General features: G+C 31.3%; 1 protein-coding gene across 3 annotated transcripts in view; it reads right to left on the reverse strand.

Annotated features, from left to right (window-relative positions):
* LOC130896512 (sushi, von Willebrand factor type A, EGF and pentraxin domain-containing protein 1-like) overlaps positions 1-26322 on the reverse strand; it is a 46669-nt gene extending 20347 nt beyond the window's left edge. Inside the window, exons 1-17 of one of the 3 annotated variants that reach the window (XR_009059587.1) lie at positions 25880-26290; positions 24581-24712; positions 20396-20654; positions 19875-20054; positions 19624-19770; positions 16461-16643; positions 11979-12191; positions 10683-10880; positions 10494-10595; positions 10286-10438; positions 8618-8739; positions 6035-6149; positions 5221-5352; positions 2248-2325; positions 1785-1870; positions 1396-1723; positions 149-310 (exon numbers count right to left, since the gene is read on the reverse strand). Coding sequence is in view for 2 of the 3 variants with exons in the window: in XM_057804675.1 (XP_057660658.1) it covers positions 149-310; positions 1396-1723; positions 1785-1870; positions 2248-2325; positions 5221-5352; positions 6035-6149; positions 8618-8739; positions 10286-10438; positions 10494-10595; positions 10683-10880; positions 11979-12191; positions 16461-16643; positions 19624-19770; positions 19875-20054; positions 20396-20654; positions 24581-24712; positions 25880-26269 (2980 nt within the window). In the remaining variant the exon portion in view is untranslated. Of the gene's footprint in view, positions 1-148; positions 311-1395; positions 1724-1784; positions 1871-2247; positions 2326-5220; positions 5353-6034; positions 6150-8617; positions 8740-10285; positions 10439-10493; positions 10596-10682; positions 10881-11978; positions 12192-16460; positions 16644-19623; positions 19771-19874; positions 20055-20395; positions 20655-23390; positions 23489-23543; positions 24225-24580; positions 24713-25879 lie in introns of those variants that run through there. The other 2 variants (XM_057804675.1, XM_057804676.1) reach the window with 2 other exon arrangements.
* Between the last annotated feature and the right edge of the window lie 849 nt (positions 26323-27171).

Below are 27171 nucleotides of genomic sequence, written 5' to 3' on the forward strand. Positions count from 1 at the left end.
TTGAAATATTCTCAGATTCCAATTCTTTTTAATGTTACTGGACAAGATTATAAATATTAACAAATACATTTGAATTATAATAATCATTGGACGAAATTTTATATAAATATGACATGCGAAATAATTATTCGCCAAACAAAAAATTTACCTTTACAGTCAGTAATTTTTTTTGAACGTTTTCTCCCAGTAGAATAATGCTCTGGACAATGGCTACATGACATCTCTCCAGTTTTATTATTATATTGACCAAAAGGACAAGACTGACAAGTACTTCTTGTTGCGTTATGAAATGTTCCCCTTGGACAATGTACTGTAAGAAAAATTACAATAACTTATTCCATTAAAAAGTAGAGTTTTCAAACTATAGATGATAAAACGATCGAATAAATATTGAATACTAAAAAGTTGAACTTATTTAGATAACATTTTAATTTTTGGGAAATTGATATTTTCCTTGAATGCTCTAGTTGGAGGGAATTTAATAAGTTGAACTCAATAATCAACCTAACTCTTCTGATGAGTTTTTTTTTCAAGTTAACATTGATAAAAACTAGTGAACCTAGTTGAGAGAGTTCTCAGTTTAAATGGTTTTTGTATATGTAACATCTGATTTTCGAATACTTATGTACTCATCATCAACAAATAAATAAAAGTTACTTACATTAATTAGTATCAAATTGCGGTGTTTGAAAATTTGTTATGTCTTTAAATTATTAAATTCATCAAATTCAAAAATCAATATTCAAATGAACGCTTGTTAGAAATTTTATTTATTGTGGTTGCTATTGACATAGTTGCTAATTTTCATTGTTAAAATATGAATGGCATTACATTTATTGCTTTTGCTTTTGGCTCTATCAGCCAAACTAATAATTAGTGATCTTTTTTGTTACATGCTAGGAAATATATTAGAAATAGTAAACTTTGTTGTTTAATTTAGCGACAATTCCACTACAAAAATGCTGATTATAAAAAATTGAAGTAACTTATAAAAGTTCGAAGTTTGTGGAGAAAATGAGAAATTTTTAATATTTCCTAGGTAATAGAAAGCAAGATAGAGAAAGATAATTGGAATGTTGGTTTGTCAAAACACTTTTTCAAATTACAGGGCCGGATTAAGATTTATAAGGCCCGGGGCTAAAATAATGACGGGGCCCCTTTAAGGAATTTGGAAACCCCGAAAAATTCACAAAATAGTGCCAATACTTTAGATTTGTGTCATCAACACATTAAAAAATACAGAATGATTTCCAAATGATGGGGCCCTCTTGGACCTGGGGCCCGGGGCTATAGACCCCCCCCCCCAACCCCCTAGCTTATTCCGGCCCTGTCAATTTATAATCTTTTACGCACCTAATAATAACTTGAGAGTACACTACACTACTGCTAACTTACCGCAACGTTTACCCCTCTGAATAGAACCATTGGAGCATATAAGTTTTGTCTGGTAATGAAGAGTAACTTGACGTCCGTTTTTAAATTCTACTTTTGAATCTGGGGATGGTTTTTTCTTTGTATGACCATATCCGTGCTTAAGTTGAAACTTCACTTTTACTCTTTTTTTATGTCTTTGTCGTTGATTATGCAAATTTTCGTCGTTTTGAATATATCTTTTTGTTTTTGCCATTTTCTGAATTTCGTTATAACATTCTACCTGTGTGTCTACAGTACAATTTTCAGTGCAAAATTTTTCGCTTAGAAATAACTTGACATCATTTTTGACCTATTGTTAATTAAATATATTAAAAAAATTGATTAAAATGATTGTTTGGTACACACTTAACTGTTTCAGTACTTTGTGTATCGCTACAGCTTTCATGATCTGAAAATACGACTTCACCAGTGTGTACTTCTTCTGGAATTTGAGTGACTAGAAACAATTATTATTATTTAAAATTAATTGTTAGTAAAATAATTTCTGCCACGGGATTTTGCGTAATATAAGAGTTGCTGAGATAAGATTAGAAATAATTAAATTGTCTCAATTAAGTCCCGGTACCTTCACTGCAGGTTATAAGTGTTTCTTGGTAATTAACACCTATAATGGCTATCCCATCACTATATGACCAATTTTCAACCCTCATTTATTGAAAAAAATGTTTTGTAGGCATTGGCCACCCACACCCAGCCACAAACTGACTATAGAAATACCAAATATCACTTATTGGACTAGCGATGAAAATATAATTCACTATATTGATTTATAAATATCAACCAGTTTAAAAATTCGTTTGAAAACTTTCTCACCTGAACATTCTGGGAAAAAGTCGTCTTGGCCATACCAAACCGGATTGAAATTGTTGCATAAAAATAACGTATCATTTCCTATCAAAAAAACGTTTAGTTAGTAAGAAAAAAGGTGTACAAGTATTTAAAGACATATGGGTCATGTAAGCGAGATAAAGTTAATTACTAGTTACACATAACGAATTCACGTTAAGAAAACTCGAATAAATGTGAACACACTATGTTATACTGCGGAAATGGATTGGGGAATAGAATTAAACAGAAATTGAAGCAGTCGACTATCAAATAAAATTTTCACCACCGATAAACTACTACTTCACAATTACCCCATATGACCCACGTATCGATAACTGATTTATCGTCTTCAGAGCCTGAAGGTGAATTGAAACTTATAAAAGTTTCCCGCCATCGAACGTCTTACTGCGAGGAACAATTCTATCTTTAAAATTGTTAATTGTTTCAAAATATTGCGGGAATTATTGACTAATTTCAAATCTACTCTGTTAACGATATTCACAAATCCTTTTGTTTAATCAAGATTGAAAGGTATCAAAGGAGTTTTATTTTGAAAACGATAACTTTGTTACCGAAATGCGCGTCAGATAGAATTGATGTAGTGTTAGCAATAAACAGTGTAAATATGCTCTGATTTTGACTATTATTGAAAGGCTCTTATTATTTTTCCTTAATGATTCTACCGCTCTGTTACCTTTCAGAATTCTTATATCTCTGCAAGCCATTTTTTTTGCTTTACCCACAAATTTTTGATCAGCATATGCAATACATTGGGCGTTATAGTGAGAAATGGCGCCTCCTTTTATATATCTGATATTTCTGTGTTATATATTTTACCCTGTAATTTCATTTCACAATATTTTATCATTTTTGCGGGAAATCCATTTTATTATTTCTCAGATCATTTATAATTCTGTATACTTCTTCTGTTGAAGTTTCTTTTCCATCATTTTGGTTTTCGTTATATCATCGCTCTTCTTGTGTACCTTCTTCGTCGGTGAAATATTTGTTTAAATTGCCCATTGTCCATCTGTCTAGTTCCATTTTTATGTCTCGTTGTTGCTGCCCCTTTTCGTCTCTACAATAATTCGTTCTTGTTGTCATATGATGTCTTGATTTCTTCACTTCCCAATACAAATTTTTACTTTCTTAATTATCATAGGGATCTTTTATTTGTTGTAAGTGTTTGTTCCAGCTGTTTCTTCGTTTTTGGCTGCAGATGGTTTTTGTAATTTTTCTCTTCTCTTCGCACTCTCTGTTTGTTTGTTGAGTTCTATGTTTGTCTCATCATTTTTGCTTTATTTCTTTCACTTGTTTCATTATCTAACCATTTCTCTTTTCTTTCTCTTTTTTTTCTAGACAAAGGGTCGCTATTCCTACCATCGTGTTCTAAATCTCTCCCCAATCAATCAATTTATGTGTTTTTCAGTTTCTTAGCGTCACATCTTTGTCTTTCTGACTGGATTTTATTGTGTTTTTGAGTTTTGCTACGACCAATCGGTAGTCAATTTCGTGTCTGCTCCTCTATAGCTTCTACAGTCTTTAATAGCTTCCAAATATTTCGATTCTATTAAAACGAGATTGATTTGATTTTTTTTCCTACTATCTGAAGATATCCATGTTATTTAATAAATGTCTTTATGGTCAAAGGCCGTGTTTGCTATTTTATTTTCGTTGTTACTTTTATGTAGACTTTTGCCTCCTGTAATATTGGGATATATCTCTTCTATTCCTATTTCCACATTTGGGTCTCATAATATGATTTCTTTTTATCTTGGGATGTATTTTATTACTTCATTTATAATGTTTATCTTTCTATATTACCCTATTAATTCTGATATCGCTTTAAAATGTATAATTCCTCTCTCATGATTCTACCTACTCCGTAATATCTGTTTTTCCTCCACTTCTAAATAATATGTGTCTCCTTAGGTCTACTTTTCAACTCCCCTTCTGCTACATTTCTTGGAAAGCTAGTACGTCTATGTTGTAGTTTGTCATTATTTCATCAAAGTTTCTGCTCCCAGTTTTTTCGCTTTCTCAATGTAAACTTTTATTTCTAAGCAAATTAGATATTCTTAGCATTAATATGTCTTGGTTCCCAGCAGCGCGTAACTTCAATTCGCTTATTACCACGTTTTTATTTCTTGTTTTTCTTTACAAAGCTTCTTTCGATTGCCTAAGGTCCATCATTTCTTTCGAATTTTCTTTCCTTGTGCTTTGGTTTTTCTTCATTGAATTAACTTTGCTTTTTCCCTATTTTTTGTATTTTTCGTTCTTTCTCTTTTTGTACAATCTTCATTTCCTGTAACATAGTTTGGGTTTTGGTTACCACTATCGTAGATTTAGAACTTTTCCCTACGTTGTTCGCTAGATTTTCATGGTATTTCCTTTTTCTACTTTCATCTATACTGTAATCATCGTCGCTTCACATTCTCCTATCCAGTTAGTCTACGAAATCCGTGATTTATGCCAAAGACTGACTAAATTAGAACTTTAGCCCACTCGGAGTTGACTGAATCCGTTTTTTTCCCGAATTTCATTACAGTTCTTAGCCGACCCCGTTTGCAGTTGAATCACTAAGAATATTTTAAATAATAGGGATACCCGTTCTTACGAGTTATTTTATATTTTCTGTAAAATTGCTTATCTATTTAGTATCTACTAATGAATGTTTATTTGGATAGAAATTATACCTTAATTAGTATTATATACCTATTCCTACTTGTTTTTTCCATACTGTACACACTTCAACACTTTATGATCCATTTTGTCTAGATTTTGAGTTGAATTGGGGAGCGTAATTAAAATTAAAATATGCCTCTATCCATTCCAAGTGACAAGATATAACAAAAGTTCTACATATTGAGAAATTCGTGAATCAAAACTGAGTGTGAACACTCATTATTTGGTAAATATTAGTTACCTTCCTAGCTTAACATAGATAAATGTACATACCTTTTTCAGCTATGTCCGAAATAGGTATACTGTAACCCTCTTCACATGTTATCACACATCGAATGCCTTCAATATGTTGTGTACATTTGCTTTGGCCATTTGGTGGATCTGGTAATGGCTCACATTTTGAAACTGTAATACAGTATCAGGATGTTTAAAACCTCTACTGTTAAATTGATAATGAAGACAATTTTATTTTGACAATACTGAGACATTGATAAATTCGATTTTTCAAAACTACAAAATTTGCCCTTTCATAAGTTTTCTGTTTATTGTTTCTCGATGATATAACAAAATTTTCTCAGACATTCCATCGATTCTAAATCTTTGTTTTATTTTTTTTTCAATCTGCATATACTATTTAATATCTAAAATTAGATGCGGATAACTAAAGTCACCATTTACACTTATATATTTCATATTAAAATTGTTTTTATACAGTGTTTGACAGTCAGCTTGAGGTTTCAATCGATAACACTGAATATAATACAGTTTTTAGTGACGATTTAAAAAGGGTTCATGAACATAAATTGATCATATAAAATTACCGAAGCTGAACTCACGCCAAATAAAAAAGAAATTTTTTTTATACAATAGTGAAGGAGTCAAACTAGTAATTAGTGTAGGGATTATCAAAATCCATATTGGTTTGTTACGAATGTCTTAAACAGGAGATAATCGTTTCGCATAATATATTTTTAATGTTGAATTACTATTCACCAAATTTGTGACAAATAAAAATTGAGAAATATTTCTAACAAACGAGTGTATTTTTCTCACACAAAGCACATCAATACTGTGAAATTTAGCTTACCTTCAACAGTAATATTCAATTTACATGAACTGGTGTTATTGGAATTATCAGAAGCTATATATGTTACAACTGTAGTACCAATTGGAAAGAATCCAAATTCGTGGGATCTGTTCATCTGAAAAAGATTCTTATTATCAATCAATCAATCATAATACATTATGTGTGATGAAGCATCTCTATATTTTTGCTAGAAACTATTCTGTCATACAAGTTGCTCATTACATTTTTATAATAAATTAGAGATTAGAGAATACACAATTCTTTGAACCACCAAGTCACTGTCTGGAAGATTCCTAATTTTTGATAATAATAACATTAGAACTATATTTTTTTAAGGTACTGAATAAGATGATCCATTGGGGTCAGAGGCTCTAGCTTTCCAATTGATATAAAACCGAAGGCAAAATGGACCATCCCATGAGAGTCTTAGGACTTTTCACCTCCATAAACTGGCCACCAAGACAGAGGTATAAATTCTGGCTTGTATATGTGTAACCGTGGCCCTAAAATTATACACAACGGCTGCTCTAGAGGTATTTCTAAATCTCCTACATCTCCACATAGTACTGGAGAATATGGCAGAAGAAACATAACTGTAATAGCAGTATAGAGGCCCAGAATAAAACACTTTGAAATACTGGGTAACACACCAAGCGTTTCTCAAGCAGAAATTTATGCTATTGAAAAATGTGTCGAGTTTAATCTGGAAAGGAACTATCGCAAGCAGCCATCAGGGCTTTGATCGCCAATATCATAAAATCCAAATTAGAAACATTAAACGAGCTATTAAAAAAAATAAAGTTACCCTACAATGAATTCCGGGACACGCCCCTCATAAGACCTGAACCCTTCTGCGGTATCAGCTACAACACAATAGAAAATGCACTGGAAAAGAAGGTAGATAGGAGCAAACCAATTACTGGGACACCCTAGAGAGGATGAGACAGACAAGGACTCACCTGGAAAACTATATCCAGAAATCTGCTGAACGTATCAACATGAGTGAGAAAAACCTACGAAGACTAACCGGAGTCTTATCTGGGCTCCGTCACCACAATGGACACCTGAAAACGCTAGACTAAGCATATAATGCAGCGTATAGATTCTGATGCATTGAAGATGGAGATAGAAAGATATAGAGTCACATGAGATTTCTATTACATCTTGCAGTTCATTAAATATATTCTCGATCATTGTTTCTAGCAGGTCTTTGAAAGACAAAAAAAATTCAATGATTTTTTGTGATAAAAATCGTTAATTTATATTAAAACTGTTCGTTATTGCAACAACATTTTTTTTTAAATTTACTGAAATGATGCAGTACTGCGGTTTCAGGGAAACACCTTTCGCTTGGTTTAACGAACATACGTAGATTGTAAGGGTTGATACAACGATGTGTTCTTGCAAGCCAATAGAATGTGGAGTGCCTCAAGGCTCAATACTATTTCGTTTCTTTTGTTTATCAACGACGTTGCTTATCTACACATCCGCCTGTAAAATTTATGTCTTTGAATAAGATACTAGTTTCTTTGTGAGCAACACTGATGTCACTGTACTTCATAGGACTACATCTAGTGATCTAATCACCTTTTGTTGTGATACTTAAATATAATGCTTCCCTTATACTTAAGAAAAAGAAGAAGAAGATTGTAAGAGGTTAAGTTGAAAGAAAAATGCACGTGTATGTAGTAGAATGTATTGTATGAGCTACGATGTAAAATATATATTATAAATATATCATCAAGACAAGAATAGTTTGATTTTCACGTAATAACAACACCTTTCAATCGTAGTGCGATTCTAATATTCTATGCCATATAAAAATACGTTGCAGCGTTTAGTTCTAAATAACACCACTATTGATGTCGTCGAATCTGTAAAATTCTCAGTGCTTGTTGTAGACAACTCTTTGAAATTGGAGTTACATATCCGCCGATTTATATGACAAATTAAGCTCTATTTTACGCTAACCTACCAAGGAACTGAATATCTCAACCCCTATAACAGTTTTTTATGTCCTTCTTTAATCGCAGGACTCACTGTCGGTACTTCTTTAGAAGATCCAAATTATTGACTCTTCCTTCCTTATTCATATTTGAATCCGTCTAATATATTTAATTTTATAATCTAGTTTATGCACATCATTGAATTTGATTTGTATTGATAATGTATACATGTAATGTATATTACATATAAACTTTGAAGAATCTACATTTCAAAAGGTGATATTGTTCTTTATTGTATTTTTCGTGTGTATACTTTAATATTTGGATTTTATTTTATATGTGTATTTATTTTTGACAATAAAGCATCTTTGTCTCTCGTATAAAAGCATTGTTGTATTATAGTTAGTATCAAGAATAGATATTCAGTCCTGACAATCGGCTACAACTACCTCGATTGTGATATACCGCCGAAAGAATAGAAAATACAGAAATTTCAAAAAATTCGTATCTATTTGGAAATTGAAGCTAAAATTGATTACTGTTATCATTAACTTGATCTTTGCTAACTTCTTAGAAATTAAATTCTAGAAGGGAGCTAGCATTTTTGTAGTATTATGAAACTCTTCATTGTACTTACCGATACAATTTGGGAATTATCAAATGCGATTGGCTCATCCCAACTTATATTAGCCCCATTTGTATCACCAGTAAGAAAAGTTGGAGGATCCACACAACTTTCAATAATTGGCGGTTCCATATCTAAAAAGTTACTGATTTAATAAAAATGATTTAAATATTTGAAATGTGGGAAATTCTTAATAAGTTGGGCGTAGAATCAGCCATTTGTACTATTCGAACTAGACTCCATGAAATTACTTATTGAATAAGATCAGCTCTCTTTCAATAGAGATAATAACCATTAATACACTATCTCATTCTCACTAATAATAATGAATATTCGTTTTCCTTAAAACACTTTCATTCAAGCCTTGAGTACAAAATATTCCATAATATTAAATTCTGATTGAATTTAAAATAGATATTAAAGAAGAATAGGATAAACTAAGAATGTGAATATAGGAAGAGGAATATGATACCCCAAGGAAACCAACTGACGATTACAGTTGATCGGAACGATTTTCATTCCCAAGATTCTAGAATCAATACAACTCCAAAGGATTTGTAAAAAATATATCAGTAAATTGGAACTTAACTTCCAAATGAACCTCTTCTATTTTAGAAAAATGAAATGTAGAATAAGCTTCTATTGTGATATTATAAGGCAGACCGCGATTCCAAGCTCAAAGAAATATCTGCTCACCACGAACATTTTTTATAGTTTTTTTTTGTTCTTATTTGATAAGTTGTAGTAAGTAACTAAGAAAACCTAACCTACAAATTTTTCATACTTTTCATATTTTTATTTATGTAATTAATTCGATGTTCGACAGTATGCAGTTTAATTAGAAATGCTTGATTATGTTTCATTAACTCCTGTTAGTATTTTCAATAAATAATGACAATTTTCTTCAGAACGTCCCTTGTAAAACGATCTAAAAATGTACATATCTTCTAAACCATAAATTCTATCAAAGAGTACCTTTTTGTTTTAAAATCGATTGAAAAAATTGATTTTTGCTATCTTAAGATTATATAGGTTGTCCTTATAAAAGTTACGGATTGTTAACCATTGAGCATGAGTGGCCACAAGGCTTCAGATATTAATGACGAATTATTTATTCTGTAAAACATACTACAAGAACATCCATTAAAAATTCATGATATTCGAATGTATAATTTAGAAAATATAAGTTCTAATTTCTCAAATTTACAGGCCTATAACTCAGAAACGAGAGGTCGTATGAGAAATTTTTACGTCATCTACTTACTCCCGAATGTTTTACATCAAGTCCCGGAGCATCCTGTATAATTAAAAAACAAACAGCTGCGCTCTACCTGTATCAACCTATACAATTGAATTTAGCACACTATCACTGAGGCAAGAATTTATGCCAATTAAAGGAATCACTTTTCATGGGACAGAACTTCGGATCACTTATATTCAATTTCCTTAGAGTGGTTTTTATTTTAGAAAACCTTACCAACGAAGTTAAGACAGATTAAGTACCTTCAGCTTAGATAAAAGGGGAACGATGTGGACAATTATACCAAAACCTTTTTGTGGTGTATCAACAGATTTACAAGCGCCAGAGAAGATCCCAATAATTTAATCTTATCTAATTTTTGATATCTCTCATGAATATCAAACATATTGGACATATACAAACAATATTATATAGTATACCTTTGATCGTAACTTCGAAAGAACAATTTGCTCTATTTTTAAAAGCATCCTGAGCAAAATATGTTATTCTGGTGGTACCAATTTCAAATTTGGCTTTTTTTATATCTGAAACTGCAGGACTCATCCAACTTGATACATTGAGTTTTGAATTATCTGAAATATATGAAGTACTTGATTAAATTCTATTAAAAAATAATGCTTTATGTACCTGTTACTGAAGGTGCCTCCCAAGAAATATGGCCATACTTTTTTCCTGGTAAAGAATTAACAATTACATTTTTTGGACAAACAATCACTGGTGGTGTGATATCTAAAATTTGTAAGCAATATGGTTGCTGTACAGTCAAAACACATTTATTTAATTAGCTAGCTAATTCAAGTTTAACATTATATTTACCTATACATGTTGTTGATTCAAACTTACTATCCCAGTTCCCATTTTCTGTAGAACAGTGTTTTTCTTCAGGGCCTTCAATTTTAAATCCTTCATCACATCTTATTCGACAAGTTTTACCCATTTCTTGTTTTCCAACTTTGCACGAAGCTGGTTCAATATCACCGAAACTAATTGGTATTAATTTTTTACACTTTATTGCTGGAAAAATATTGATCCAATATCAATCTATTGAGTAGAATGCCACAAAAAATAGATCCATAATTATAACAAACCATAAATGATTGAGAGTTCACAATCGTTATATAACGCTTGGTAGGTCGAATAAAAAAACGTGTATTTGAATTTGTGAAAGAGTTACCTAAGTAACCAAAATAAATTTATTAGTAATTTTCTAGATTTTCTTAATTCTTTTATTTTACTTGTGAAATAAATAACTTGAAGAGTAGACAACACAGAAGTTTCCGTTTAATATTCATCCTCAGATTCATTCGATGGACCGTCACTTACTATTTGCAATGTCCAGTAATTCTCTGGCTGCTAATGTTAGCTATGATATTCATGATAACAAGCGACTACGGTTTCAAAAGTGGAATAATACCTTCATTCCATTCTTCCGCTCATATTTCCTTTTTTATGTAAAAAATAGCTTAATAAAACGGCGTTTGAAAATATTAACGTCATCATACTAAACAACACAAATGAATATTACGTACCCACCAAACTTAACCATATTACACGGTTAATGAATATTATTATTTGCTACTCTTTTATTTTCTTCCATAAAAAATATTCTCAGTACACTCTATATATAATTGATCCCCAACTCTTAAGTCAACTTCTACACAATTCTACCGAGTCACATATGGGTAAAGTAAGATTGAGATATTGATTGAAATACACTCAGGCATTTATAGTTTCACTCTAGATCATGAGAGACAAGAATTTCTTGAAAATCTACTTATAAGAAGTCTTAAAAATCACATGTCTATTAGTCAACCGTACAAAAATAAAAAACTGAAATATATCAGTTAAGAAAATAGCTTAAAATATTCGCAATTGACCTAGATATAATTTTTTAGGGATAGATAACTTTTTTAATTAAAGTGTACATAAAATGTTTTCAATCAATGTCAAAACCTTTGTAAATTAAAATAAGTCCACGACGTGACAGCCCAGAAATATTTGAGTATACTTAAAGTAACAAATGCATATTTGGAGACATGTAATTCTGATTGTAATTAAGATAACCTATCGAATTTATTTAGTTTGATAATTATTATTGTAAAAGTATTTTACGTCTACAAAGTGTTCTTAGCCCGGACCATCTAGATATAGGTAAACATATTCGTTCCTTTGATCCAGTTAGAATATGCCCTTCATCACAAGAAAATTTGCAAGATGTGTCAACAGGAAGCTCTGTCATATTTTGATTAAATTCTTTCTGTGTGTCTGTTTGGAAACATTGCATTTTACCCCCTTTGGGAATATCCAACTGGTTACATGTTTTAACTGAAAAATAATAAATTATTTAGAATCTTAGTATTAAATAGTTTAAGACAATGTCAAAAGTTATACCTATTTGCGCATAATGCTTGTTACTCTCTTACCATTCTTTCGATTCATTTTTAAAAGAAACATTTGGTTTTCCCTAAAGATAGCTTTCGGAAGTAATAATTATTATAAGAGTCACCTTTAATAAGCGTTTTTCACAGCTTAATGGCATTAAAAGATAAGTAGTATGATTTCGAGTATAGTTCTGATATTAATTGCTCATTATTATCATCAAATTCACAGTTTCTTAAAACTTTCTTAAAACAAAATTTTCTGTACACCTATTCTATGCATATACGAGGTCAGTACGTCCGTTTCATTTTGAATCCCCCGCCCCATAAATGTCGTAGTTTAATTACTGACAAAATTGAAAAAAAAACTGCATCATTTTCCTTGTATTTGATATGCTTTAATAGCATACTTGTGATTTGAGGATATAGTGTATACTTTAAGCATTATTTGTCAAATTTCGTCGTGACCATACAAGCATAAAAGCTGTTTTTTGACAAACAAAAACAATTTGACATTGGTTTTAATTTTGGATACGACCCGTAATTGCTCACAATCGACCATACACGCGATCTTGTGACAAGTACGTAGGAATGTTTGATGTTGTTGGGGACGTAATTCTACTGTTTTGTAATCGTGAATCCACACACTAGATACTAAACAGCAGGCAGAACAGTAAATTCAATTTGGGATGATTTAGGCTACGATTTACTCCGTATTCTTCGCCTAGTGACTATCCTTTGTTGATTCCAACGACGAAATCACTCCATAAAATTCTTTTGATAGAAACAAAAAAAAATTGAGTATTTATTTTTAACGTGCAATACACGAGTAACAATACATAATCTAATTTTTGTACGAAGAAATAGTAAAATCAGTTTGAGGAATCATGAAATAAAATACAATTAATTTAAGTCTAATGACTTGATATTCTATTTTGGAAATAAGCGATTTTATACAAAACCGGTGACGTCTCATGGCGTAGTTTGGACACTCAGATAGAATATGTTTTACTGTCAGCTTCGTGTGACAATGTTAACAATTTGGCGGAGGAGATGCTGACATTAGATAACCAGGTGTGAGGCGAGTGTAGGTAATACGTAATCTGCAAATGTCAGACACATTTCGGCTGAATAAATCAAATTTGGTGGTTTTATTAACTATTGGTTGAATGTCACGTAGAACCGAAGTAACTTCATTACAATGATTTAGCCAGGTGTTACGATTTAGATTTTTCATGTAAGCTTTTACGTCTTCAGATATTTGGAGATTAGTGATGGAGGTGAGAGATGTTGCTTCTTTTGCGAGGCAATTTGCTTTTTTGTTACTTATAATACCATATAATCGTGATGGGGGTATTTCGATTTCTCAACGGTTAATTTATATCATCTATAGCTTGTGCTATCTGGTGTATGCATATTTGATGGAATTTATGGCAGATAAGGAATCTGTGCATATTGCTATGCGTGAATTTGTATGCTGTTGCGTATGTTTAAGCACTTGTAATATTGCAAGTAGTTTACCAGTATCAACACTACAGAAAGAGATCTTATAGAATCCAATGAGTTTCTCTAATGATGTTACATAACATCCAACTCCAACTTCGGTCTTTGAGGCATCCATGTTATACTGTTCACTACTCAACAATTGCTAACCATAAAACATATGCATTTCCTTATTGAATTTGCAGAGGGAAATATCAGATTAGGGTAGAGTTTTTAACCATGGTGGTATATTCGAAAGATATCTATTTGGGATAAATTTATATTTTTGTTTTAGGTTTGGACTAGCAAGGGAAGAGAATATCCGATCAAATTACATGGAGCAGAGGCTCGCATTTTGTTATGTGCATTGAATCACGGGTTAAGATAGTTGAGGTAGTTGGTATATCAAATCAAATAGCTCTTCTTCAGGTGAATTTATCTGGACAATATGCAGTTATAGCAATAGATTCGAACTCTGTATTCAAAGTAAGGTTGAATAAATATCATTGGAAGCACCGCCACTAGCTCTTATACACATTGACCTGATATAATGATAACCTTTGAAGGATTTGGGTCGCGTGAGATTAGCTGTTGAGGAATTTTGGTCTGTAAGCTGAAGTTAAATGCTGAATTTGATCTTAACGCGGATACTATCCGACGCAATGTTATAATTTATCTGTTAAAAAGTTGATAGCAGAAGTTATCCTAAGTAATAATATTAATAATATAGATCGTGATTGTCAGTATCTGAGGTCTTTTGAATTCCTAGATGTTAGACTTGCGAGCTCGGCAGTTCAGCTGGGATCTAATTTGGGTTTTAGTTTTTTCTGCAATCTAGTGATGCGGTTTTTAAGGGATCTGTCAGAGATAATTGAATATATTTGTGCAAGATCTTCAAAGAGGGCATTAATGTTGGTGGTGAAATTATAAGCTTCTTTAAAAGGATTATTATCACCTTTCCAGAAAAGATATCATATCCAGACTTAATATTGAAAACTTTCCTGGTGCAGAAGTGATTAACTTTCAAATGCTGAGCCGAGAAATGGGGCTGATTCCGTAAAGATTTATGTCATCAGTTTTGGATTTCTTTTTTAGGGTAGATATTTGTTTTAAGAAAGAGGCGGTGAAGGAGGAAAATGTCATTCAAAAGTTAGTTAAACAAGAGTTCCGTGTTGAGTAGTTGATCAACAAAATCATACTCAAAATTGAGAATTGTTTATTTTGTGAAATTTATATATGGGTCTCGTAATTTGTCATGTGAAAGTTCGTTTAATACTATTATCACCAATAGCGTAATTATTCTTTATATATAATCCTTTCTATTCAATGAGCCAAAATACATTTTATTTTTCAGTCCGAGAATTTGCAATAAGTTGTTGTTCTAAATTTAACGTGATTCATCCGGTACTTCAATAACAAGTGTTAACAGTCAGTAGAATTATTAAAAATATTTAGAATGCTGGATGTCAAATATTTATAATTGGATCTGGCTTTACTGTTTTTGAAAAAATTCTCCATTAAGATCAACACACATTTGCATGCATTTGAACCAATTGCCGAAAAATTTTTTCTTCAGGTGTAGAAAAATGTTGTACTCAGAATTTCTGATCTGCGGGAATAATCTTTTTACGAATACTTCTGGCAACCAAATGCTGGTGTATCATTCCGAATTGACCTTCCTTCGTTGCTCTAATGGAACTTTTATGACATGTCTAGTGATTCAACTATAACTTGAAAGACCCATACAGTCGATTGTTGCTTAGTTTCGAGTTTATATGCATATATCCATGATTCATTGGTTGTCACGATCTTATAGACGTCTTTTCAAGCACCGCGATTGATTTTTTTCAGCATTTGCACCAATCGACAAGAGCTTTTTTTAAGCGATTGTCCAATTATGCAGTATCCAACGCGAACAAATCTTTTTGGCAGCAATATCTTCATGTAGTATTGAATTATGCAAATGGGGCTAATGCCTCAATTTCACAGTATGTCACATAACGATTTCCCTTTATCAAATTACGTACAGCATAGATGTTTTCGGGCAAAACAGCCAATTTTGGACGAACTTAATTAAAGAATAACTAAACGTTGTAGTGCAAAGAATGAAGAAGAATAAAATAAGACACTATTAACAGTTATTATCTTGTGATTAGTGGTTTATATTTTTGTCTATACAAATTTTAACGTTTCTCTCGCTTGTTTTTCATATCAAAGACCAATCTGAATAGTTTCTCTGCTTCAGTTCTCACCTGATGCCACTTCTGTTTTATTAAATCTACTTATAGTAATAAAGAAGAATGATGTATGAATATGAATTGAGAAAAGTATAATTTTGTATTTACTTCACTTTCATACGGGTTAATATATATTTTTCGCGTTTTTAGTTTAGATTGTAATATGTGTTTAATTTCTCATTTTCGTGACTCTATAATTTTTTACATCGTTTTTTAAAAAAGATTAATTGATTGTACATATAGATACTAAATAAATATTTTACAAAATATGTCTTTTTTTCTCCGATAATCATATATCTTGTATATATTACAGAGGATATCTTCCTTTCATATAAATGAGTGATATTACTGTTATTTCATATCAAATATAATTAATGTAGTTCGCGGAATTTCTACTCAAACACATCAAACTTTGGTTTTCGTGCACACTTCAAAAATTGTTTTTCCCGTATATAATTTAAAACGTTTGAGAAAAATTGATTTTTACTATAACTTACTCTCACAGGAAGGATCCGTTCCACTCCATGTACCATTTTTTTGGCATAATCTCACACTGGTCCCTTTCAAATTATATCCAACTTCACATCTTATACCACATGCACTGAAAATAACATTTGGGCACATTCGGTTTTTTACGTAGTAACCATGCTCTGGAGCTATTATTTTCATACATTTCAATTCTGAAAAATACAATAAATAAAGAAGAGAAAACGTAAGATGTCTTTCACGAATACGATTATTGGAATACATTCTAATAGCTACAGGAACATAACTATTTCAACAATATCCAATATGAGAAATGATTTAAAAAACATTCGTCTTTTTTATTAATCAATAAATTTTGAAGGCAATCAGATTTGGTCCTCTAACTTATGGTTAATTGACCTATATATTGGCAAATGAACATATGAATTTGGATCTGCTTATTGACATTCATTTGTACCGAGGAATAAAAATGGTCAAAACAATAGGTAATTTTTCTAGCGATTTGGATACAATCACTCCAGTTTGATGAACAAAGAGATAAAAAAGTATTGTCAAATGACATTGTGGATATAAAAATGTTTTTTAAAAATGTTTTATTCACAATAACTACAATTTACTCAAACAGAAACAGAAATTTGGAAAAAAATCAATTACTTTTAATTAGGGTTAACAATGAAGTTGCAATTTAAAGCAATCAACCTATATTTATTTGATCCATGTTTTGGAATCCGCTGACTAGGTGCATATTGTTTTTGTTATTTGGAATCCACTGATACAAAATTAGATTTTGTATCAGTGGATTCCTTTCTCTAGTGCAGATTTCGTCCTCGAAGTCTCTGAGAAGAAATCTTGAATTATATGGTTTGGAGTGGATTGTGACAGTTACTGTTATTGGCATAGCCAAAGCAATCGAAATTACAATTGAATATAAGAACAATGCTAAGTCCTGCAGAAAATTTCGGCAAAGTGTTATTGGTTCAATGGGTTTAACTTATTTATATATCAATTGGCACGTTTGTCATTGAGTTACTACTTTTTATAATTTCTAGATTCTGAATTTTGGTTGGGCTGAACTTCTTTAACCAGTTTCTTGTGAAAAGTTCTCTATTGTGATTGACTTGGTGCAATTTTCTATATTTAGAATTTGGCACTGACATCTTATAGTTTTCGTACATATGCATAGTTTATTTATTGCCTAAGATGAATTTAATATTTCCTAGAAAATTTTGCTAGTTTATAAACGTTTTCGTAGTGGGAATGTGGCAAATCAAATGCCATTTGAAAGCTCAGATACATTTATATATATATATATATATATATATATATATATATATATATAAATATATATCTATTGAATTATGATTAAAATACAAAGTAAAAATATTTATATATGTATGAAAGTATAACAATATTAAAAGAATTACTCACATTAATCAATTGAGGATTCTGGCGTGTTGAAACTCTCTTCTAACAAACATGATATTCATAAGCTTCAAAATAAATATTAAAATTGACTCGTGATATAAATATGCAATCTATTGATCATGGTTGTGTTTTTTTTTAGCTAGATTATGGAACACGTCAAATTCGCATTGGTTGGATTAGGTTAGGTCGTTATGAAGTTGAATATTTATTGGTTAGATTATGAATGATATTAAGCGGGGGCAGACAAGCCCTTCGGGAACTGAACCCTTCTCTGGTATCAGCTACTAAACAATGGAAGAAGCACTGAATAAGAAGGTAGATAGGAACGAAACCCATTATTGAAATAACCTACAGGGCAGGCAAAGACTCTAATAGGAAACTATGATCAGAGAAGATCTTCTGAATGTATCAATCTAAGAACAATCTACGAATACTAACAGGAGTCCTATCGAGGCACTGTCGGCTTGATACACACTTGAAGACATTAGACATTAGTAGATAATGCAGATGTTATTGCATAGAGGACGAAACCTCTATTCATATTCTCTCGAAGTATGAAACACTACGTAACTTCAGAGCACTACACCTGGGAGCGGATGAAATAGAAGACGAGGATCTCCGGCAATTACATCCATCCCAAATTCCATACTTTTTAAAAGGAGTGTGATTAACAGATCAGCTGTAAACACTAAGTTCTCCAGTATCGCAGAAAGAAAGTGGGACACGATAGATCCTTAGAATTGCAGTTTATATGATACTCCAATATCCATACATACATACATACATGAATAACATTAAATTTTTAGAATAGAAGTTGGATTGTGTAATATTTTTCTTATTTATTTACACTCTTTCTATTCGTGGGGTGAATTTATAAACACGGTCTCTCACGGTCATTTAACTAACTTTTAATAAGCAACTTATCTCGAACACTAACTTTATAATATAATTTATTTAAATTCTTCGATCACTTTTCTATTTTGTTCTGTTCACTATGACTATTTATTATACACTAACTAAATGCGAGTTAGCAAGCTTTCAAAGAAATGTGCCCATATTTATTTATATAGGTGGTCTTCCTCTGTCTTTATCCTTTATTCCCTCGACATTACCTTTTTATACTCTATCAAAGGTAGTTTTTCCAAATTCTATTTATGGCGTTTGTACTAGTTATTTTCTGTCTTATTTTCGCCATGAAATGTTGGGAGCCCGCACATGCTCCTCCGTACGATCTGACAACTTTTACTGATGTGTGTTTTCTTCTATTCACCATCACGTTATGTATTTGTAAGCATGTTTTTTGATCTGGTGATACCCAGGTCATTCAGTGATTTTTATGGTGCCGAAATTTAGTACTTTTCACTGTTCTCAGTTGGGACGTACACATTTGATACTTAGAGAGACTTCAATTCTTAAGTATGCCAGCGTTTCATTTATTGGTCTGAATTCCAAGACTTTCTATCTTAATTCCCCAAAAACTATGAATATCAGCAGCTAAAATGTTTGATTTCTATAATTCCTCCTCCCGTCAATTTTCTTTCCTGTATGTAGTGCCGCGATATCTGTTTCATACTTTCTTAATCTGAATCCAATTTCTTGCATCTCTCCTGTTCTTAGCATTGTTCTAACGTTCTACGGGTTAGTAATTTATTAGCTTTCTTTGCTCAGTAATACGAAAAAAATCAACTGATGGTCTGTACAAATCATATTAATACCACATGAAAATAATACCTCGTATTTAACTCTCACCTTTACATTCTCCATTTCCGGTAGCTTTGTATCCTTCCTTGCAAATACAACTATCAATTCCATATGCCGGTGAAATTGTAGTATGGAACTGATCGGGACATGGCAAACATATATTTGGTCCATCTGAATATGTTCCTGGTTCACAAGCTGAAGATTAAAAATATTAAATGTTTACATTGACAACTCAAGGACTCACAGGAAAAATTATAAGTTTAGTTGTTTCACGAATGGATTTAGTATAATTTACTCACGGAAACAATTATTTTTGAGGCCCGATCCATAATAACCCGCCTTGCATACACAAGCATAATGTCCGGTACTTGTTCCGCATGTACACATAGCCTTCTCATCACAACAGTCCCCACTTTCTCTACATAATTCATTGCAAGCAAAATTGTATCCCACAGGAATGTAATCTCCATGTTTTAGATCTGCAAGAAATATTTTTAATTGTTAGACCGATATACATATGTGGGAGCCACATGAAAAACTTTTCTATTAGTGGTTTTATGAAAAAAAGTTATTTATTTATTTATAAAGTTATTTACTTATTATTTCTTGCAGGAATTGTTAAACTTAAGAATATTGTAATTTTTAGTCAAAGATTGCATCTTTTTCATTTTTTCATAGGAATAATATACATCTATGTCAACTAAAAACTTTTTTTAATGATATAGTGAAAAACTAAGCTTGGTTATCTTCTACTGTGTTATGTCAAGAGTTTTTGTCGAAATAACGAATGCCGTTTGAGAAGAATAACAAAAAAACAAACCTGAATGGAGAGCTCTTCTCGCTAAACTTTCAAATTCGTTGAAACTGTCTAACAAATAACTATAGAATTGTCCGGGTGTAGAAGAAATATCATATAACTCTTTATAATTGCCGTTTTTAATTCCAATTGTAAATATTATAACTGAATTTAATTTGAGCTCTGTTGCTACAGGAACAGGATCTCCACCATTGGAGTAACCATCAGTTATTAGAAAAATTACTTTCTTAGAATCTGTTCTGTTCGATGCATTTATAATTTCCTGAAACAAATCAATATAGTCCGTCGATATCAGTACTAACAGGAAAGGAATTATGAAACATCAACAGATTTTATAGACTTTGTGCGATATATTAGAGGAAACAATAAATTATCATTCAGTTGGAAATTTAAACAACATATCGATTGTCGACATATCGATCAGATGTAAGCTTGTGGTGGATAACAAAATAATACACCAGGAAATGAAATTTAAATATCTGGGAATCGAAATATCTGGACACGGGGACGTGGAGACGGAAGTAAGAAACCAAACTACAAGAGCCTCAAGAGCAGCAGCATACCTAAATGACACAATCTGGCGAAATAAATACATTCGAACTGAAGCAAAAGCCCGCATATACAAGACCGCAATCAGACCTATATTATCCTATGCAGCAGAGACCCGACCTGAGACCTCTAAAACGAAACGGATATTGGGGACTACAGAAATGAAAATAGTTCGAAGAATAGCGGGAAGAACACTACTGGATAGAGAAAGGAGTGAAAACATAAGACGAACATGCGGGATAGATAATATCAATGACTGGGTACTGGATAGAAAGATAAAATGGAATGAGCACATTGACCGCATGACGGAAGAACGAATTGTGAAAATATCAAGGGCCAAATCACCAGCAGGACAAAGAAGCCTTGGAAGACCTAGGAAAAGATGGAGTGACAACCTCCCAGGTGACTGAGCAGAGTCAATGATGTGAAGAAAAACAGGCAATGATGCCTTTACACAGCAGGAAGAAGAAGAAGAAGATATCGATTGTCCTAATTTTTGGAATCATCTACTCAGTAACCTGGAGAATTAATATACATGACGAGTTATGTCGACACGTACCGGATGTCACAATAAGACAGTCATATATCAGAAACCGTTTGAGGGCATAATTGAAGCAACAAAAATGATAAGAGTCAAAATTTATAAAATTAACCTGTTTCTTAGGCTCAATAAAAACTTTCAAGGCATTACTAAAATACTACTAAAATAAAGAGTGGGAGAGAAGAGAAGCATCATTGTGGAAAACACTAATAACGTCGATTCGCTCTTTCCAACTACCCTACTTATACAACATAATTTTGACCTTTGAAAATGTTAAACATTAGTATGTTGTTCTAATGAGGATTTATAAAAGTGGATCTACTCAACAGAAATCGCAAATCTTCCATCCAACTGTCAGGGTATATTTCATCTAAGAAATATCTTTGGAATAATGGGCTTGACACCCATTGGGTTGCAATACCATGAACTTACGAATTGATAGGAATATATTTCCTAGTAACAGAGGAAATTAACTTTGAAAGCTAGACTATGATTGATAAGTCTGAATATCAATTAACAGTAACTAATTGATTTTTGCTGCTGTGAATTCCTAAGATAGAACTTTATTTATTGTCCCAGTATTTTGTTGAAGTAAGCCTTCTATAGCTTCGAAAACTTCTATGCTCAAATTGTTTCCTGTGCTGGCATTAGTGTCATATTAGTCTTCATAGGCTCATCTGTATTATTGTCAAATGCTCTCATCACGAAACTATTATCCCCTGAAGTTATGCCTCCTCTAAGAGTAGCTTGTAACTTTTTTTTTGAGAATTATGATTCATGGGGTTCTTTGAGTTCTTTCAATATTGAATAGCCTGAATAGAATTTTTTGTGATAGAAGGGGGAGTTCACGATTGCAGTTTGAAAGTTGGTGAATACATAAGAGATGATGGTAACTCATGTTGATGGTTATTTCTCATATGCCTGCTAGTTGTTGGTTGGTTTACTACTGTTTACTGTTTTCTTCACTCCGTCACTTATATTTCCTAAGGTTATTTTTCTTTCTCGACTTTTCTTATGATTCTTTGAATTATTATTGGATTTTAATATAATTTACTTTTATTCTAACACTCTTTAATATTTCTCAAACATTCTTTATAGTTAAAGAGGATAACTAACCTAACCTAACCCAATATGCCTATGATTGGGCCAAATTAATGTTACTATCGCAAAGGTCACTTTTTAAAATGATACTTTATTGAGACTAAAAATACACTATTCAATGGCTAATTCATTCGAATTGAACAAGTTCATTCGATCATAGCTATCTTAATAATTTATTTCAAAACTTCAACGTCATACATTGTTGTATTAATTAAATTACTTGTTTATAATAACTGATATGGCTTTTCTTGATATAATTATCATCTTTGGCTTGAAGTATTTTTATTGACATAAAACTTCTAGGAGAGTGATGAGTTTTTATTTTGTAGGTAGTAGTATTTAATGACAACCTTTACAGAATGTCGTGTCATATGTAAATTTTCTAATCTCATGATATGATATTCGCTTTTCGCTTTTCACTTGTTCTGCCGAATCTATGTGATTGTTGATACTTTCGCGGGGCTAGGTTCAAACTGCTATGATTGTACTTCTAAGGAGATTTCCTTCATTTGATGCTCACGATACTTTTGTTCCCCGAAAACTACCGAAAATTGTTAAGGAATTCTTACATAACGACGATTCATAATCATAAATAATATCATTAGCTTTGTGACGCTATTTCAAAGTAAATCGCAAACTGGATTAATACGGCATCCTATTATCTAAAAGAACTTTTCGTTCACTTCCAAGCTGCGCTTTACTTTACTTGGTTGAAATGATTAGTGTCTTTTCCATTTCTACGGTTTGACTATTCAAATATTTGTCCACAACGTCTACATTTTTTCATTTTAACTTTTTTGGAATTACCATTTCTGTTGACGCATCGTACTCAGAGGATGAGTTTTCCTATCATTGGATATACATTAGAACAGTATATATAAGGATGGTCCCAGAAGTATCTGGTCCTGCAAAGAAAACTCGATAATTCTGGAAAAAAAATGTATTTATTTTTCAATATACACTCCTTTTAGGTCCATATACTTTTCCCAGCGATGTTCGATATCTTTTTATAATAATAATCCTCAAGTTCCTCAAAATAGCCATTAACTGTCGACATCACGGCAAATAGGGTACACGAGGTAGCAATTCAAACTTTATATTATTAATTTTGGCCATTGCAACAACGGATGTGTGAACTGGTGCATTGTCTTGATAAAACAACATTTTCTTCTTAGCCAAAAGCGGCCGATTTTGTTTGATCAAACGTTGCAATAAGTTCGCCGTTTCAATCACTCGAAACCTCCAGTCAGAATAGATTAATGAGAGATGGATAATGTTATACCGATGTTCTTTCTCTCTCTCTCTGCCTTTCTTGCTAAGGAGTCTTGATTATCGATAGAATCAGGCTTATTTAATAAGTTATCTGCCATTACTATTATATCCTTATCTGATTCCGAATACGGGCTCATTTCGTATTGCCAACCTTACGACCCGAAAAGATAGGAAGTAGGAGGGTTGAAAATAGTATATGCGTGATAAAAGTTGTTGAAGGTATTTCGACAGGTCAATCACAAAATTATTTTATTCTTGAATGGAGAGAAAAGTTTTATACAACAACGGATGATCAATACATTTTTGCAATTTAAAAATGGAATGTAATTATTCCATTAGAAGTAGTAGTAATAGAATTTGTTTTTCAAAATATAAATGATATGTGTAAACTGAGGTTATTTGAATCAGTTCTTTTATTAATATACGTAAATTGTCAGTGTCAAGTCATATTTTGACTTGACTGCAAGAGGTCGAAAAGTCAAATGTTTATCTGTCTTCAAGAAATTATAAAAAACTTATTTCAAACCAGAAGAGACCTAAAATCAAGGCGATTGAGTAATATAAACACATGATAAGGTCTACGATATAAGAAACTAAAGAAATGCTTTTAATTTTAGGTCTCTTCTATTTTAGAATTATTTTTTAAGAATTTTAAAACAGAAGTGACCTAAAATCAAGAGCATTCAGAAGAATAATTTTTTTTATGTTATCAAAATATTATTTACCTTAGCTTTTTGGAACGCTCCCAAAGTATAAGTTTCTCCTCCTCTATATTTCACCTCTTTCAAATGTCTATTTAATAAGACACATTTGTTGTAATTTTGAGCAACTCTTCCAATCTGATCGATATTCTTGTACTAAAAATTAAGAAAATTCAGAAATATATAGTTTTTTCTTTTTCTATATATATATATATATATATATATATATATATATATATATATATATATATATATATATATATATATATATATATACATAATACATTTTAAATCTAAAACACAAAGAAACAAAATAAGTAATATTATATATCAAACACCTTGTAATGATTGTGACGCTGTCTACATAGGACATACATCTCAGTATTTAGAAAATAGACTAAAAGGTTATCAATACGATAAAAAAAATAAAACTGCATTAAGGAACCGTGATATATCAAAGAAACATAAATTCAATTATAAAGATTGAAAAATTAGCTTTGAATAGCTAAGCATCTAAATTCAGGATCTGATAGTTGGATAGATCTATCAGCCAAACTTATTCTCATTGATCTTTTTTGTGACATAGGATAACATTCAAAGAAAAGTAGAAACGTCAAAATTTTTCTTTTTTTTTAAATTAAAAAAAACTAATTTTAAAACAGAAGAGACTTAAATGTTCGTGATTTTAGGTCTCTAAAATTAGTTTTTTTTTAATGTTTTTAAAAGAAAGATAAATCATATATATTAAAAAAAAAGATTAAAAAAAAAGACAAAAAAATCACATAATATGGTTTTTCGTTTGATTGCCAGTTTTTGGTATAATTTGCAACAGAATGAAAAAGTTGTCTGAAAGTAATCACAAAAAGTAAAGGTTAAAAGAAAAGAAAAAAGGAAGAAAGCTCAGCTTAGAATTTCAAATTTCTATTAAACTTTTTTTTATTTTGTTGTTAACATTAATACCTTCTAACGACAAATACTGTCAATACTTAAATAAATATTAACCTCAACTTTATAATAACAATATTGAACAATTCATCAAATACCAAAGTTTCTAAACCAAAACTGAACGTTCATTATCTGTATAAAACTTAATAAACTCTAATCATACTGTTGAAAAAGTATGGGACACTATTATAATCAGCAATCGGTAATCTTTCGTTGAATTGTAACATGTGATATTTATGATAACTTGTTACACATCAATATACACTTTCACAACTTCCTGTGCATTATTTTGTATGTTTTAAATTATCCTCATTTTGTTAATGTTTAATGTTTGTTAAATAGTTAAATGTGAATACCATAATAATTATTAATACTTACTATGTTAGTCGGTGAACTAAATGTTACCACGGCAACTCTTGTGTGATTATAATCAACTATCACATCACTGAGTAATTTTTTAACAAATTTCAATTCATTTTTAAAGTTATTTTCACCAACACTAGACGAAGCATCTATTAGAAAAATTATATCCAGCTTTGTGAAATTTTTAATGGAATCTGTTTGAATTTTCAATATATCTCCCAATATATCGATTTTTGATTTACTTTCACTATCTGAATTAATTTTATCAGAGCTGTATAATTTTTTTCTTCCAAAATTTAGAAACTCACTGTTGTTAGTAAAATCATCTATAAAATTTTCTGAAAATGCAGTTGTTATTACTATGATAAACGATATTAGAATTACTAAAATAATGTTATTTGTCATTATGTGAGTGTTTAGCTTAGGGTCAAACTCTAAAATAGATGTAGGTTCATTATACTGCTTTTGCTACATCTGTTAAAACATTTGTTATAGTCCAGTTCAGATATATATGAAAATCTTTGTTATTGTTCTGTCCGAAAGTCTCTAATATAACTTAGAGAGATGATACGCATTTTATACCTAAAATATTACGTCAATTCTTACTTTATATCAAAATATACGGATAACATGTAGGGAAAATTCTATGATAATATGATGAGGAAATGGAAAAATACCAAAATAAATTGTTATTTCATAAAAAACAAAAATTCAAAAATTATAAAGGTACATTTATAAAGTAGTGCACTTGTTTTTCTTTTCTAGTAACTTCAAAGCAATATACAACAAAATCGCAAGTGTAGAATTCGATTATTAAGACAAATCAACTTGAACCATATGAAATTTTTATTGAGTTTTGTTTTTCCCTTTGCTCAAGCTGTTGATGATTGTGTGCCATCCTTTTAGTTCTGAAATACCGTGTCAGGTGAAAGATTTTTACATTTTAGTTATTTGTTTAGTAGCACTCATCAATAATGTTCAATCCATCAAATAAAATCCAGACAAAATTATGTCTTTTATTAATCTGTATAGACTGGTATACCATTATATTTATCATTAATGCGACCACCATAAGAGTACTATCAGTCATTTTTTAATTCAGTCTCGATTATAACGATCGTGAAATAAAATGGATAAACAGAAGTCTTATGGCGCCAGCAATCTTATGTTTGTCTCAATGTCTGTAGGAGATAATGTGTGACGGTTTTGTGCTTCAACCACCAATACGATATATAATATTTCAACAAGAAGCCAATTTGAACATTTTTATGGAATAAAGATGATATGTATAGACAACAATTATTACA

This window comes from Diorhabda carinulata, chromosome 7 (genome assembly GCF_026250575.1).
Source record: "Diorhabda carinulata isolate Delta chromosome 7, icDioCari1.1, whole genome shotgun sequence".
In the NCBI taxonomy this organism is placed as follows: domain Eukaryota; kingdom Metazoa; phylum Arthropoda; class Insecta; order Coleoptera; family Chrysomelidae; genus Diorhabda; species Diorhabda carinulata.